Genomic DNA, 13,989 nt, shown 5'->3' on the forward strand with positions numbered 1-13,989 from the left:
TACTCCATACACCTGCAATAATATAGCAAACAAGCCCAAACAAAACATAATATACACAGACTAGCAATAAAGAAGGGACCTCAGTAAGAGCTTTGGAGAGTGTTATCATTTTCCAAGTCGCTCGACTAACGTCTCCAATTATCCATTTGAGTTGAAACTTTATGGAGTTAGCATATATATCCTCTCCTTCAGTCCTGCAAAGTTTGAAGACTTTTTTCCCAAGTTGGAGGGTCCAAATTACTAAAGACCCTCTCTTTAGGCTTAAGGCAGCTGAATGTTTCCATGTCGCTCGCCTAACGCCTCCAATTATCCGTTTGGGCTGAAACTTCTTGGGACTTGTCAAAATAATATATTCTAACATCCTGCAAAGTTTGGGGGGCATTGGACAAGTCCACATGCTACTCCACACCCTGCACCTGCTGCCCTGTACCATCCTGCTAAATCCTAAATCTATTGGTAAGGAGATTATCCTATAAGAGCAGTAAATTAGGGGGACTCTCCCTTTTTCAATGGACCTAATTATCATTATTAATATCAGTTAATAACTCAATGTATGAAGAAGTTCCTTCAATGTGGTTGATTGATCTTCTTCATCTTGGTTCTCCTGAAGCTAGCCATGCCAGCTTTGTCCATTTTGTAATGTCCCTTGGTCTCTCTTGGAAGCTGCTGAAAGCTGTAGTAGTGTTGTGTATAGCTTTTCATGTGGCTTTCCTTTGAGAGTGAATCTGCAGTGTAATTAGCTTCCCTAAAGATATGACTGAACTGGAAATTCTCCAGTTTGCTAACCAATACCTGCAATTCAGTAGTATAAGCAACAATGTTCCATGGAGGTTTAGCCTCTTGTTTGAGCCACTTGATTAGAAGTTCAGAATCCACTTCAAGGGCTACCCTGCTGTATCCATGTTGTAGGCACCACTGAATACCAATAATTGCAGCCTGCACTTCAGCTTGGTTATTAGAACCACAACCTAGTGGAGATGCAAAAGCATATATTAACACTCCATTATGGTCCCTTAGAATGCCCCCTGCCCCTATCTTCCCTGGATTGTTAAGGGCACTCCCATCTGTGTTTAGTTTGATCATTGTAGGCTGTGGTTTAGTCCAGCATACTTTGGTTATTCTCAATTCATGTTGGCTTTTTTCAACCATGGTAACCAAATCTGCCCAATTACTTGGCAAATCAATATATGGATACACAGTGGAGATAAGCATATATAGATCTTTGGATATTGAGAATATTACTCTAGTTGCATTAGACTTCTTGCCCCCATACTTGCAGGCACATCTTTTCTTCCATAGATTCCAACACACAAAAATGGGGGTGGCCTGCATTACTAACTTATGTAGCTCATTGTTAGTTTTGATTAGCCACCACCTTATCAATAGGTTTTTTAGATGAATGTTGCTGTGTTGCAGACCCCAGTACCCTGAGAAGTGCTTCCATATGTGTTGTGCAAAGTAACCTGATACAAAGATATGCTCTATATCATCAAGACCTGCTCTATAACAACAGGAGCATGCTGCAGGAGCATGTCCAAATGCTACTATTCTGTCATTTGTGGGGAGTTTAAGTCTGAAAGCTCTCCAAAGCAGAAAAGAGGCCTTGAAAGGAATACTATTGTGCCATATGTTGCTGTTAGTGGTTGATCTTGTCTTTTTCTTCCTTACCAACTCCCAGGCTGATGAACAAGTGAAATTACCATGAGAGTTAGGCTTCCAGTAAGCTTGATCCTGCATATTTGGATTGTAGCTGATGGGAGTGCTGAGAATTCTGTGCACCAGCTGAGGGGGTGCATGTTTTCTTACTTTCTCTTCATTCCATCCTCCATTTTCCATGAATTCTGATACAATAGAGTTATTCAATCTGGGGAGACTTTCATTGTGGTAAGCTAAGGGACCTACCCCTAGCCAATCATCCCACCAAAAGCTGCTTGTTCCAGACTTAATCCACCACTGTATATGAGGTTCTATATCCTTTTTGTTGCTCATCATATGCTTCCACATTAGAGACTGTCCTGTGTTCCACTTTTTAATGACTGGATGAGCCCTTTGGCAGTATTTTGCTTTAAGGAATTCCCCCCATAGTGTCTTCTTTGATCTGAAAGTCCACCACTGTTTGTATTGGAAGGATAAGCACACATCCTCTAATTTTTTAACACCTATACCACCCTCCTCATAAGGATAACTGAGAGTATCCCAAGAGGCCCAGTGATATTTTCTTCTTTCAGTATCCCATCCCCAAAAGAAGTCAGCAATTAGTCTTCTGATCTGATTCATGGTGGTCTTGGTAGGACTGATAGCTGACAGCAGGTGTATAGGAATGGATTGCAGCACTGTTTTCACCAAGGTGACTCTACCTCCATAGCTTAACATTTTAGTCTGCCATCCCCTAATCCTGCTTAGAACCTTAGAGACCATACTAGAGAAGTATATGATCCTTTGTCTTCCTATATATAGGGGGCAGCCTAGGTAAGTGATTGGGCCATGAGTGCATTTGTATCCTGTGATCATGCTGACCCTATCCACCACACCAGAGGGAGTATTCAGTGGCATCATGATTTGACTCTTATCTTTATTGATAAGTTGTCCTGAAATAGCTTCATACAGTTTAAGAGTTTTGGTAATCAGTGTAAGTGAGAAGTTGCTGGTAGATGTGAAAATGATCACATCATCTGCAAAGCTCAAGTGATTTACTTGAGGACCTCTTCTTTCCATCTGGAAACCTGTGTATAAATGATGGTGATGAAGATTGTTGAGAAGCCTAGACAGAACTTCAGCTCCAATGATGAATAAGGTAGGGGATAGGGGGTCTCCTTGCTTGAGTCCTCTTGTAGAGTGGAAGAAGCCATGCCTTGTACCATTAATGATGACTGAGTACCAATTGTTTGACATAATCCTCCAAACCATATCAATCAACACTTCTCCAAACCCCATTTTCCTCATGACCATACAAATGAATGACCAAGAGACCCTATCATAGGCCTTGGCCATATCCAGCTTTATCACCACATTATCCCCAGCCTTTGGTCTCTTAATATTGTGGATGATTTCTTGAGCTAACATTATGTTCTCAGCAATACTCCTACCTTTAACAAATCCAGATTGGTTATCTGAGATTAGCTGAGGCACTATAGGAGCAATTCTGATGCTTATCAACTTAGAAATGATCTTGTTAGTGAAGTTGCTGAGAGAAATAGGCCTGTATTCTGATAGGCTGTTGGGATGCTCATTCTTAGGAAGTAGAGCTAAGCATGCATGAGAAATAAACTTGGGAATACCATGTCCATTGAAGAAATACTGGACTAATCTCAGTAGGTCTTCACAGATGATATCCCAGCATGAATGAAAGAATTTCCCATTCATTCCATCTGGTCCAGCAGCTGATGTAGGGCTCATAGAAAATACAACTTTCTTCAGCTCATCCATAGTAGGTAAGGCTTGCAGGCTCTCATTCTGCTCCTCTGTAACCATCCTTGGAATGCACTTAAGAACATCTTCCCTGATCAGTCTCTCTTCTCCAGTGAATATTTTTTCAAAGTGTGCTGTGGCAGCTCTTGCAATATTGTCTTCACCTTGAATAGTATTGCCTTGTTCATCACTAATCTGATGGATGAATAACCTTCTTCTTCTTCCTCTGATAATAGCATGAAAATAGCTGGTATTGGCATCTCCATCTTTGAACCAATGAAGTTGACTTTTCTGCTTTAAGATAGCCTTCTCCATCTTCAGATATCTGATGTACTGAGCATTGATCTGATGTAGCTTGGACCTGTTCTCTTCAGTATTGTCACTGATTATTTTCTCTTCAGCTTGTCTCACCTGCTCTTCATATTCTTTTACTGAAGCAAAGATGTCCCCAAACTCATTTCTTGACCACTTACTAAGAGTATTAGACACTCTTTTCAGCTTTTGTTGGAAGGTTCCCATTGGATTTCCTTCCACAGGATTATCCCAACATGCTTTTACAGTGCTAAGGAAATTGTCATTGTCTGTCCAGCAGTTTAGAAATTTGAAATACTTGATAACATTACCTTGTTTTGCCCTGCTTTCCATCAATAGAGGGCAATGGTCAGATCCTGTGGAGGCTAAGTGACTGACAGTTGTTACAGGCATGACTTCTAACCAAGAATCATTAACCATGGCCCTGTCAAGTCTTTTCCAAATTCTAGCATCTTTGTCCCTATTGTTGCACCAGGTGAACTTCTGCCCACAGAACCCCAGATCAGTGAGTCCACATGCTTCTATCACACTAATAAACTCAAAGCTCTTGTTCACATTATATGGCTGGCCCCCCATCTTTTCTTCAACATCTGTAATAACATTGAAGTCTCCAATGGTGCACCAAGGCTTCTCCTTACTGGAGAACTGCAACATCTTGTCCCATAAGTCTCTTCTCATGTAATCCTTGCACTTTGCATAGACAAAGGTAATGAGGTAGCTATTAGGACAAGCCACATGATTGATCTCACAAGTGATCTGCTGCTCATCCTGGTCCAAAATGTTGCAGGCAATGTCTTTGTTCCAGAATAACCAGATTTTGCTATTGGAGTTGGACATAACATTATCCATACCTAGCTGAATTCTGTGGAACTGAATTTGAGATTTGTTGGAAAAAGGTTCCAGCACTGCTATGATAGACAGCTTATGAAAGTCTTTCAACCTTTGTAACCTATCAAGGGTCCCCTGAGTATCAATACTCCTTGCATTCCAGCAGATTGTACTAATCATCAGGGTTTCTGAGTTTTGGACCTAGTGTTGATGTTGCTGTTGACAACAACATTAGCAAAACTGCTGATGATACTTTGTTTAGTCTTCTTCTTTGTCTGCTTACTTTTAGAGGGTGGCTCCTTCTTTTCCTTGTCTTGCTGACTTTCCTTCTGCAATACAGCTGTCATTGTAGATCTGAATGCCTCCAGGTGATCTTCTTTTTGTGCCTCTTCCCCATGGTCATGGTCTTCCACATGTTCAGAATGAGTGACCCTATGTGCATCAGATGATCCCTGGGACTTAGCAACCAGTTGGACCTCATCCTCATGCACCTTGTCCCTGGATGGGCTGGAAGCCTTAATTTCACTCACAGCATCCTCATCCTCAGAGTCAGTCATTGGTTGATAATCACTGTCCTCTTCATCTTCCAGAGGCTGGTCATCAGAATCTTCCTCATTCTCAGACTCACACACAGCATACTCATCTTCTTGTATGTTGAGGGTGTAGGTGAGCTGAGGTAGATCAGTAGCTCTCTCAGTGATGATTTCAGCTGGATTTCTGGGAGATGTAGGAATGCAGTGGGCTTGGAGAGAGAAAATTGGTTGTGGCACTAGTTGAAAAAGAAACCAATTTATGTTATGGTGCATTTTAAATTGATTATTGATGGTATTAGTGTTGTTGTTGGCTTGGTTGTTGATATTGTGGTCGAGTTGTAATCTCGGGGTTGTCATATATATAGGGGAGATGGTGCCGAAATTTTTGTAGACAAGTATTGGTAGAATTGAATTTTTAAAGTCTTATGAATAGTAATTGGTAAATGTGACCAATTGTAGATTTTGGAAAAAACGGAAAGTGAATTTGGACAACCGTAAAAGGCCAATATGGTATGTAAAGCTTTACATTTTCTTCTCTTAGCATGTCCTAGGTGTAATAGGTTTGAATACGAGCCATGGGGATGACTCTACTCTTCGGAATCGACGCTCAAAATTTCCCCTTTTCTATTCAGTAGAATTGAATTGGGTATTTATGAATATTTTTGGAAAAATTGTCTAAACTTCTAGAATTTGCACAAGTGAAGTCCGACTACCTTGAAACTCTTACAAATAACGTTATGAAGTTTAACGCACATAATTTGTATACGGCACCTCATTTGACTGAGGTGGGCCCCACCATTCCGAATTTTTCTTTGTTATTCCGTTTGGCTTATGTTAGGTAGAATTTGAAAGAAACTCTTTGCTACTCTTCCGAATATTTTACGACTAATTATTTCATTAAGTTCCGTAATATATTTTGAAATATGAAGACGATTCCAGAAAACTATTTTGATATAGACTATCGTGATGTTGAAAAGATTTGCGCTATTATTCTTATTCAAGTTCTTTTTATATGTGATTTGTTATCGAAACTATGCTATCGGGTTTGTTAAAATATTTTTACATCTTAAACTTCATTTAGTTTCTCACTACTCTACTCGTGCATACTGTAACCACTCTTTCACTGAGCCTGGGCCAGGATATGTTATCAAGCGTATTTCTTTGCATTATTCATCGTGCCCCGATGTGAGGGGGCAGGTACACCATGTACATGGGGTGGTGTATGTTATGCCACGGAGTTATGTTGTGCCATGTACACATATGATATGATATGCTATGAGATGATATGATGTGATATGATATGATATAATTTGATATGATTTGATATGGCCATCTGATATGATATGATCTATTACGGAGACATTCCCTACTCTGGTGTTATGCTGTGCTGTGGCGCCAATGACGGGAGGGCGACCACATTTTGTTCACCGAGTCTCATAAAATGGGGCCGGATATGGCATATGTCTTTGCATATATGATTTGTGATTATGATAAGCATTTTAAAATTCTGAACATTTGTTCCATTTTCTGCATATACTATTCAAATTATGGTTTTATTTATTACAGTTCATGCTTTACATATTCGGTACATTTTTCATATTGATCCCCTTTCTTCGGGGGCTGCGTTACATGCCCGCAGGTACCGAAGTTCGATTTGCTGATCCGCCTGTTTAGGACATTTGCTGCGTCGTTGACAGTGCTCCCTTGTTCGGAGCTTGTATTTTGGTACTTTATCTTTGTATACTTGGATATGTTGGTCAGGGGTACGACGGGGCCCTGTCCCGTCATATGACTATGTTATCATCTATAGAGGTCTGTAGACAGATTATGTTGTGAGTTTTGTATATATGGTTTGGGTTTTGTGTGTTTTGTGACGGCCTATCAGCCCTCGTGCCTATATCTATTTTTATGATATATTTAGCAATTTCTTCTAATCACTACTTATGTTTATTCGATTAAAAAGCTAATTTGAGATAAGGGTACGTTTGGGTGCTCAATTCGGGCACCAGTCACGGCCTACGGGGTTGGGTCGTGATAGCTACCACCTCGGCTGTCATTGTGGTGGTGGGCCTTGATGACGTGGCTGTCACTGGTGCTGCTGATGTAGCGGCCGACTTACACTGGGTCCACTTGAGCTTTGTTGAGCTGCCTTTTTCTTGCCATTTGATTTCGAATTATTCCTATTTTTATTATTGTTGTTTCTTTTGTTGCTAGCAGATGAGTCATTCGAAGAGGCAGAAGGTACGAAAACCATGACAGCACTATCGGCCCGACTTACGGACACACCATTTTCACGAGCTTGGCGAGCCTTTATGGTACGCTCAGCCATTTTCAACCTGGAACGACAACTTTCAAAGGGGGGCAATGACTCTTGATTTTGTATAAAATCCATCGTACCATTATTAGTCACCGGAGCATCAACATCAGCCAACCTGTCTGCCAGAGATTGTAAATAATTACAATAACTGTCAATTGAGGTGAAACCTTTAAAAACAGCGTTCGTAAAGTCCTCTTCGAGATGGGTGGCTCGGGAGGCCTTGTTGTCTTGAAAAAAAGATTCAAGACGGTTCCACGCGCCCTCTGCCGTGTCATTGCGTTTGAGGATAGCTAGAAGAAGATCAGGAGCAATGGTAGTGTAAATCCATTACAATATAACATCGTCCAAACGCTTCCAAAGAGACGGATCAGCCGACTTGATCATAGTGTAGGCAGCCAGAGCCGACGCTTCCATGGGTGAAACCAAATGATCGTAAAGATCATAAACCCTAGCAAGATTGATGAACAGAGTAGCCCAAGAATGATACAAGCCTTGCTCATTGTCTAATATTACGGGTACGAGAGACTTAATATTAGTGAGGTGAGAGCGGGATGAAATTTGGGCGAATCTGTCATGAGAAGAGATGAAAGGAGATAGGAAGAATAAGAGACGAGGCTAGGATTAGGAGATTGTACTAGTCTGATACAATGAGGGAAGTGAATTGCTTGCTTAATTTCATTGAACTTGGTCAATATATACAAATTACAAGATATGCTAAATACAAAAATTGATACTAATAGTTAAAACTAAGGAACCTAAATATATATTTGCTATAAATACAAAAGTACAATATTAATTAGAATATATTCAAAATATATTATTAAAGGCATGATATATTTTAACATATTCTAACAGGGAGAAATCCAATGATATGAAGAAAATTTTATGGAATTTAAAGAATTTGGCAAGTTGTTTAAAAATTGGTCATTTTTGGAAACTAAAGAAAGATATTGGCTAAATTATGGCATCAAGATTTTGGGTAGTTACTATGTATATAACTAATAGATAAAAATAGAAAATGCCTACATTTATACATATTTGTACTTATATCTCATCCACTCAGTTTTATATGACACTATTTTCATTTTGAATGTTGAAGAATTTTTTCATACATTTTATTCGTATTAAAACTATATATAAGATTTTACTCCATTTCTTTCAGTTTATGTGGTAGTATTTAATTAAGCACAATTTTTTTTTAAAAAAAAAGATAAATTATTAAAACTTGTAATCTTAAACCATGTCATGAAATCTCGATAGTTGACGACTTGACGCCTATACCACACATGATGAAATAAAACCAAATATTTGGCATATGTACAACAAATTCAGACATGCCTAATATGTAATTAGTAATATATAGAGTTAATGGTCAAAAAACACATATGAATTATCACTATTGTAATATCCCCTAAAAACGTTGTATACGATGTTTCAATTTTTGCCTAAATATGATACAGCCTCTGTATTTTGGTCATAACTTTTCATAGAAATATCCAAATTGAGTGATTCAAATTTCTGAGTAACCACACGATCATTACCTACAACTTTTATGAAGACCATATTTTAAGATTCGGAGGTTAAGTAGGTCAAATAAATTAATCTTTGTAAGGTAGGATGCTGTTACGGAAATGAGTGTTTATAGAAGCAAAATCATATATCACTGTAGGTTTATCCAAATTGGTTGATTCTTGAACGATATGAAACTAGACTTCCATATCTACAATTCTTATGAAGACACCAAATCCTAATAAGGAATTTATCTTATTCAAACGCAGCTCCCAAAAAGAGTATTCTGTCAAAGATAACTCATTTCACCTACCATAGAAAGATCTAGATACATTTGACATCACTCATGACATAAATTGTCCTCCATTTAACATCATCCATGACATCAATATATTCCACTAAATTTTCAGATTTTTATTTATAATTATTTTATTTATTGTTAGGTCATCTTTTCCACCTATAAATACCCACCTTATTTCCTCATTTTATTCATCAAGCTTTCTCAAGCAAATCTTCTCTCTATACACATTCTCAAATATAGTTTTAGTTCTTAGTAGTGAAGAAATACTATTCCGGTGATTCATATATTCCGGGTAGTACACAAAACGTTCCGGCAAGGAGAGAAGCTAGGACTCAAGAGTGTTCATTAAGTCTTCCGGTACCAACTAAAGCTTCGGTTTCCAGGTATGTAAGGTTTCAATGAGAGTATTCCTTCCACTCTCATGTCTAAATTATTTTGATTATATGATAAATTATATTTATTTTCTCTAAGCTCTACTCTAAGTTATGTGGGTATTTATCCATGGGTTCTTCCACCCATGTAGTCCAAAAACTCTTTCAATTAAGTCTCTTGATTTCAAGTAATATTTTCTTATGGTAATTCTTAATTTTACTTAATAATATGAATCATGGTTAAACTAATGATTATTGCTCTATTTTGATGCAACATAATTTCATATGTATGAATTGATGGTTTACAAGTAATTCTTTTATTTATCTATTTAAAGGTTCTTGAAATTCATGGTGGGTTGTTTAAAGCATGATTTTTAATTAATGGATTTCAAAGTATTTATATTTACATACATATTTGCAAGTTGAAGTGATTTGAACCCACCTAGTTTTACTATATTTTTAATAAAGTTTGACTTGAAAGCTTTGACTCCAAATAAATGTTTATGAAAGAAATATTTATGATCAAAAAGGGAGTCTTATGAAATGAAAGAATGATGAAATGATATGAATGATGAATTCTTTATGCAATAAGGACACTTCTTGCATATTTGAATTATCAAATGTTTTAATGAGCTATTCTACCGAATATGATGTTTGAATTCTCAAGTTATATGCTATAAATATTTTGAAGTATTAAACTATTCCGTGGGATTGACTTAGCACCGAATGAGGCATTGAGGTGGGATTCGGTAAGGGAATCCTAGTAGCAACCCCTTGTCTCATTAACTATGTGCCAACATAGGAGCCCTTGTAGGCTTAGGCTAATGGATCCATAAATAGCCCTTAAAGTTAAAGAAATGAATGAAGTTGACGGAGTTCTACCTGGCAAGTAGTCTCCCCGGCCAACGTAGGGGGTTATGTTGGATTCCATGTAATAGCTCGCATGGTCTTAAATGTCGGTTATGGTTAGCTTCCCACAAAATGAATGTTTTAAAGGATATCCATATGATTTATTATGCATGTATTACATTATGTTCCATATTACATAAATGTTATAATATTTTCTCAATGTTCATGCATCCTTACATACTTAGTACATTCAAAGTACTAACGCATACTCTTTTGCCTACATGATATCACCATGTAGGGATCGGTGCTCCTCCTCGTTCTCCTCCACGTGGCTAGTTGATATTCCATTGAAGACTACTTTTGGTGAGTTCCCATGTTCCGGGAACAATACTCCTTTGTCTTTCTAGCTTATGATATGTTAAGATATTTTATTATGGCATTTCTTCTATTATGATTGAGGGTGAGCTAGGAACTTGTCTTAGCCCCATTAAATCTAATAGTTAGAGGTATTGTTGGACATATGTAAGTTGAAGATTTATTATTATGATTTCCGCTTGTCTATTTATCATCATTACCTATGAAAGGCTAAAAGAATGCTAAGAGGCTTGTTTGAGGTACTTTCGGGTTCCTCATTCGCCATGTCACATCTAGGCCCTAGGCTTGGGTCGTGACAACTATTTTGCGAATTTCAAATTGTTATTATCAAGTATATCCTTTTGCTACCTAAATTATCACAATTTACGTATTAAAACACACCTCGAAACTGACTAGACCAAATATCAAATGCTTATATTTCCTACTTGAACTATCATCATGATCTACTCAACTAGGTGTGTTTTAATACATAGATCATGATAGCTCGCATGAAAAATGAAAACAACTGATAATTAAAATGTGAAACTAACAATAATAATAATAATTCAGATATGTGATTGATTATTATCTCTAATTATATAGTATAACAACATTAATAATCCCATAACATATTGGTCTCTAGCTAATTAATTAATTAATTAATTATTATTATTATTATTATTATTATTATTATTATTATTATTATTATTATTATTATTATTATTATTATTATTATTATTATTATTATTATTATTATTATTATTATTATTATTATTATTATTATTATTATTATTATTATTATTATTATTATTATTATTATTATTATTATTATTATTATTATTATTATTATTATTATTATTATTATTATTATTATTATTATTATTATTATTATTATTATTATTATTATTATTATTATTATTATTATTATTATTATTATTATTATTATTATTATTATTATTATTATTATTATTATTATTATTATTATTATTATTATTATTATTATTATTATTATTATTATTATTATTATTATTATTATTATTATTATTATTATTATTATTATTATTATTATTATTATTATTATTATTATTATTATTATTATTATTATTATTATTATTATTATTATTATTATTATTATTATTATTATTATTATTATTATTATTATTATTATTATTATTATTATGTTCTTGTTCCCTCTTCTTTCCCCATTGTTGCAAACATAGCCTTATTCTCTTTGCTGCTGCTAAGTATTCCACACCTTGAATTGGTGTCAATATGCCCAATATCTCCTTTAGTGTCTTCATCCTCAACTCATCAGCTTCTTCTAGTAAACTTGTCATGTCCTCACCATGTTTATTTAAAGGCTCGATTTCATTTTCACCTGTTGAAAATATAATTAAATAAATAAAATATAATCTTTTTAATAATTTAACCTTTTAAATAATTAAAACTTGTTTGAATCAGATAATTATTACATATTATTTTATATTGTACTATCATATTATGTTGTGTTTTTCTGATGAATATAATATTTGAACAAACTTTCTATCGTTTCATAATCTCATGCACCAGTAATCTAAAGACAGTTTATGATATTACCTAGAAAAAGTAAAATTATTTTTTTAACATAAAAGGAAGGGTAAAAAAACAAAATAATGTATCATTAATTATTAGATAATGAGGACAAAATAGAAAAAAATAAAGTCATGACGTGATCATATTCGCTTATAATAATATTATAATACTCTCTTAGTTACAAATTATCTCATACTTTTCTTTTTAATTTATTTCCAAAATTATGTCATACTCCCTCCGCCCTCTGGTCCATTTAACTTACCATGATTACTATAATTTATGCAAAATATTTGTCATTTTAGAAAATTAGATAGAATTAGTTATTTGTTTCTCGTCGTTATTGTTCTAATAAATGTATATAGAGAGATTAATATAATAAAAAGAAAAGTAATATTAAATTGAGATCAAAAAATAAAATTAAGGATATTCAAATCGTTCTATTACTTAAATTTTATCTATGGACGTGTAAAAGAAAATTTTGAAAAATGGTAGAGAAAGTATTTTTTTATTTAGAAATAATTTAACTTAATTTTTTTTTAATCCTTAAGGCAAATACAATCACACATATATACATGATTTTTTCAAAACTATAATTTTTAAAAAAAAAAAAAAATTTAAACTTCGTGCTCAATCAAATATAAACAAATAAATTAGTACGTCACGTACCTCCTTCAGTGTCGTAAATTCTGGCCGCCATAGCTATTGGTTGATCAACAACATCTTCTTGCAAGCTAGCAAACCTTAAAGAAAATTTTCTCTCTTCTGCAATAATCTGTCTCTGCAACTTATCAATCATGGTAATTTGCTTACCAGAAAGTTGAGCAAAGTCGCCAATTTTTGTACCCTGTAAGTAGGTCGATAAAATTAATCCATAAAAATGTAATCTGTTTTTAACTCGATTATGTTTGGACGGATATAACGATCCTCTCATGTACTAACTCAATCTATTTTAACTCTTACTCATCTAAAAAAAAATTGTTATGTAAGACCACATTGGCAACCTTATCAAAATGTTAAAAACAAGACTTATTTTTTTGGGAGCCCGCAAAACCCTAAGTAAGCCTGGTACAACAAACTTTAGGAGATGTAAACCGATAAATTCGGTGCGACGAATTCGACTGAATAGGAGTTGGTAGAGAAGATCGATCTTTGACTTCCTTATTTGTTATGTTATACAATTTTGTTCAAATTGTAAAATTACTATGAACAAAATTAAATATGAGTAATTCGACTTGCTTATTTAACACCTTACCTTACCTTACCTGTAGGTACTCGGCGATATGAGACTCGATTTCGATTCCGCATAGCGCGTAAATCAGACGTATGAACAAAGATGGCCTACACCCGCCTATCCACAAGACAGAATTCTCCAAAGGAGTGCACCAAGTGGGGGCGAAGAACGGCGATACGTCGACTCTCGCGAGTCGACTACGGCCGTTCACGTACCCTTGAAAGTTGTTCACCATTTTCCCTAGTAGCTCATTCAATTCGGCTTCGTTTAGCTTGTTTTCTCGAGCACGAACAATGGCGTTTTGAAGCTCTTTTAGTTCTTCTTGTTGATTGTTCATCCATGAATGGTATAAATTTTCTTCTTTTTTTCGATTAGAGCTTGAATTTGCCATTTTTGGTTTTTTA

At 35.2% G+C, this 13,989-nt stretch overlaps 1 protein-coding gene across 1 annotated transcript; it reads right to left on the reverse strand.

Moving 5' to 3' along the window:
* Positions 1 to 7,167: 7,167 nt before the first annotated feature.
* Positions 7,168 to 13,989, reverse strand: LOC129894927 (protein DELAY OF GERMINATION 1-like). Its single transcript, XM_055970517.1, has 5 exons — positions 13,617 to 13,989; positions 13,021 to 13,198; positions 11,950 to 12,160; positions 7,749 to 7,966; positions 7,168 to 7,688 (listed from the first exon to the last, which is right to left on the reverse strand). Exons 1-5 carry the CDS (start codon positions 13,974 to 13,976, stop codon positions 7,168 to 7,170), a joined length of 1,488 nt encoding a protein of 495 aa, XP_055826492.1. The 5' UTR covers positions 13,977 to 13,989.

The sequence above is a fragment of the Solanum dulcamara genome, chromosome 7 (assembly GCF_947179165.1).
Source record: "Solanum dulcamara chromosome 7, daSolDulc1.2, whole genome shotgun sequence".
In the NCBI taxonomy this organism is placed as follows: Eukaryota; Viridiplantae; Streptophyta; class Magnoliopsida; order Solanales; family Solanaceae; genus Solanum; species Solanum dulcamara.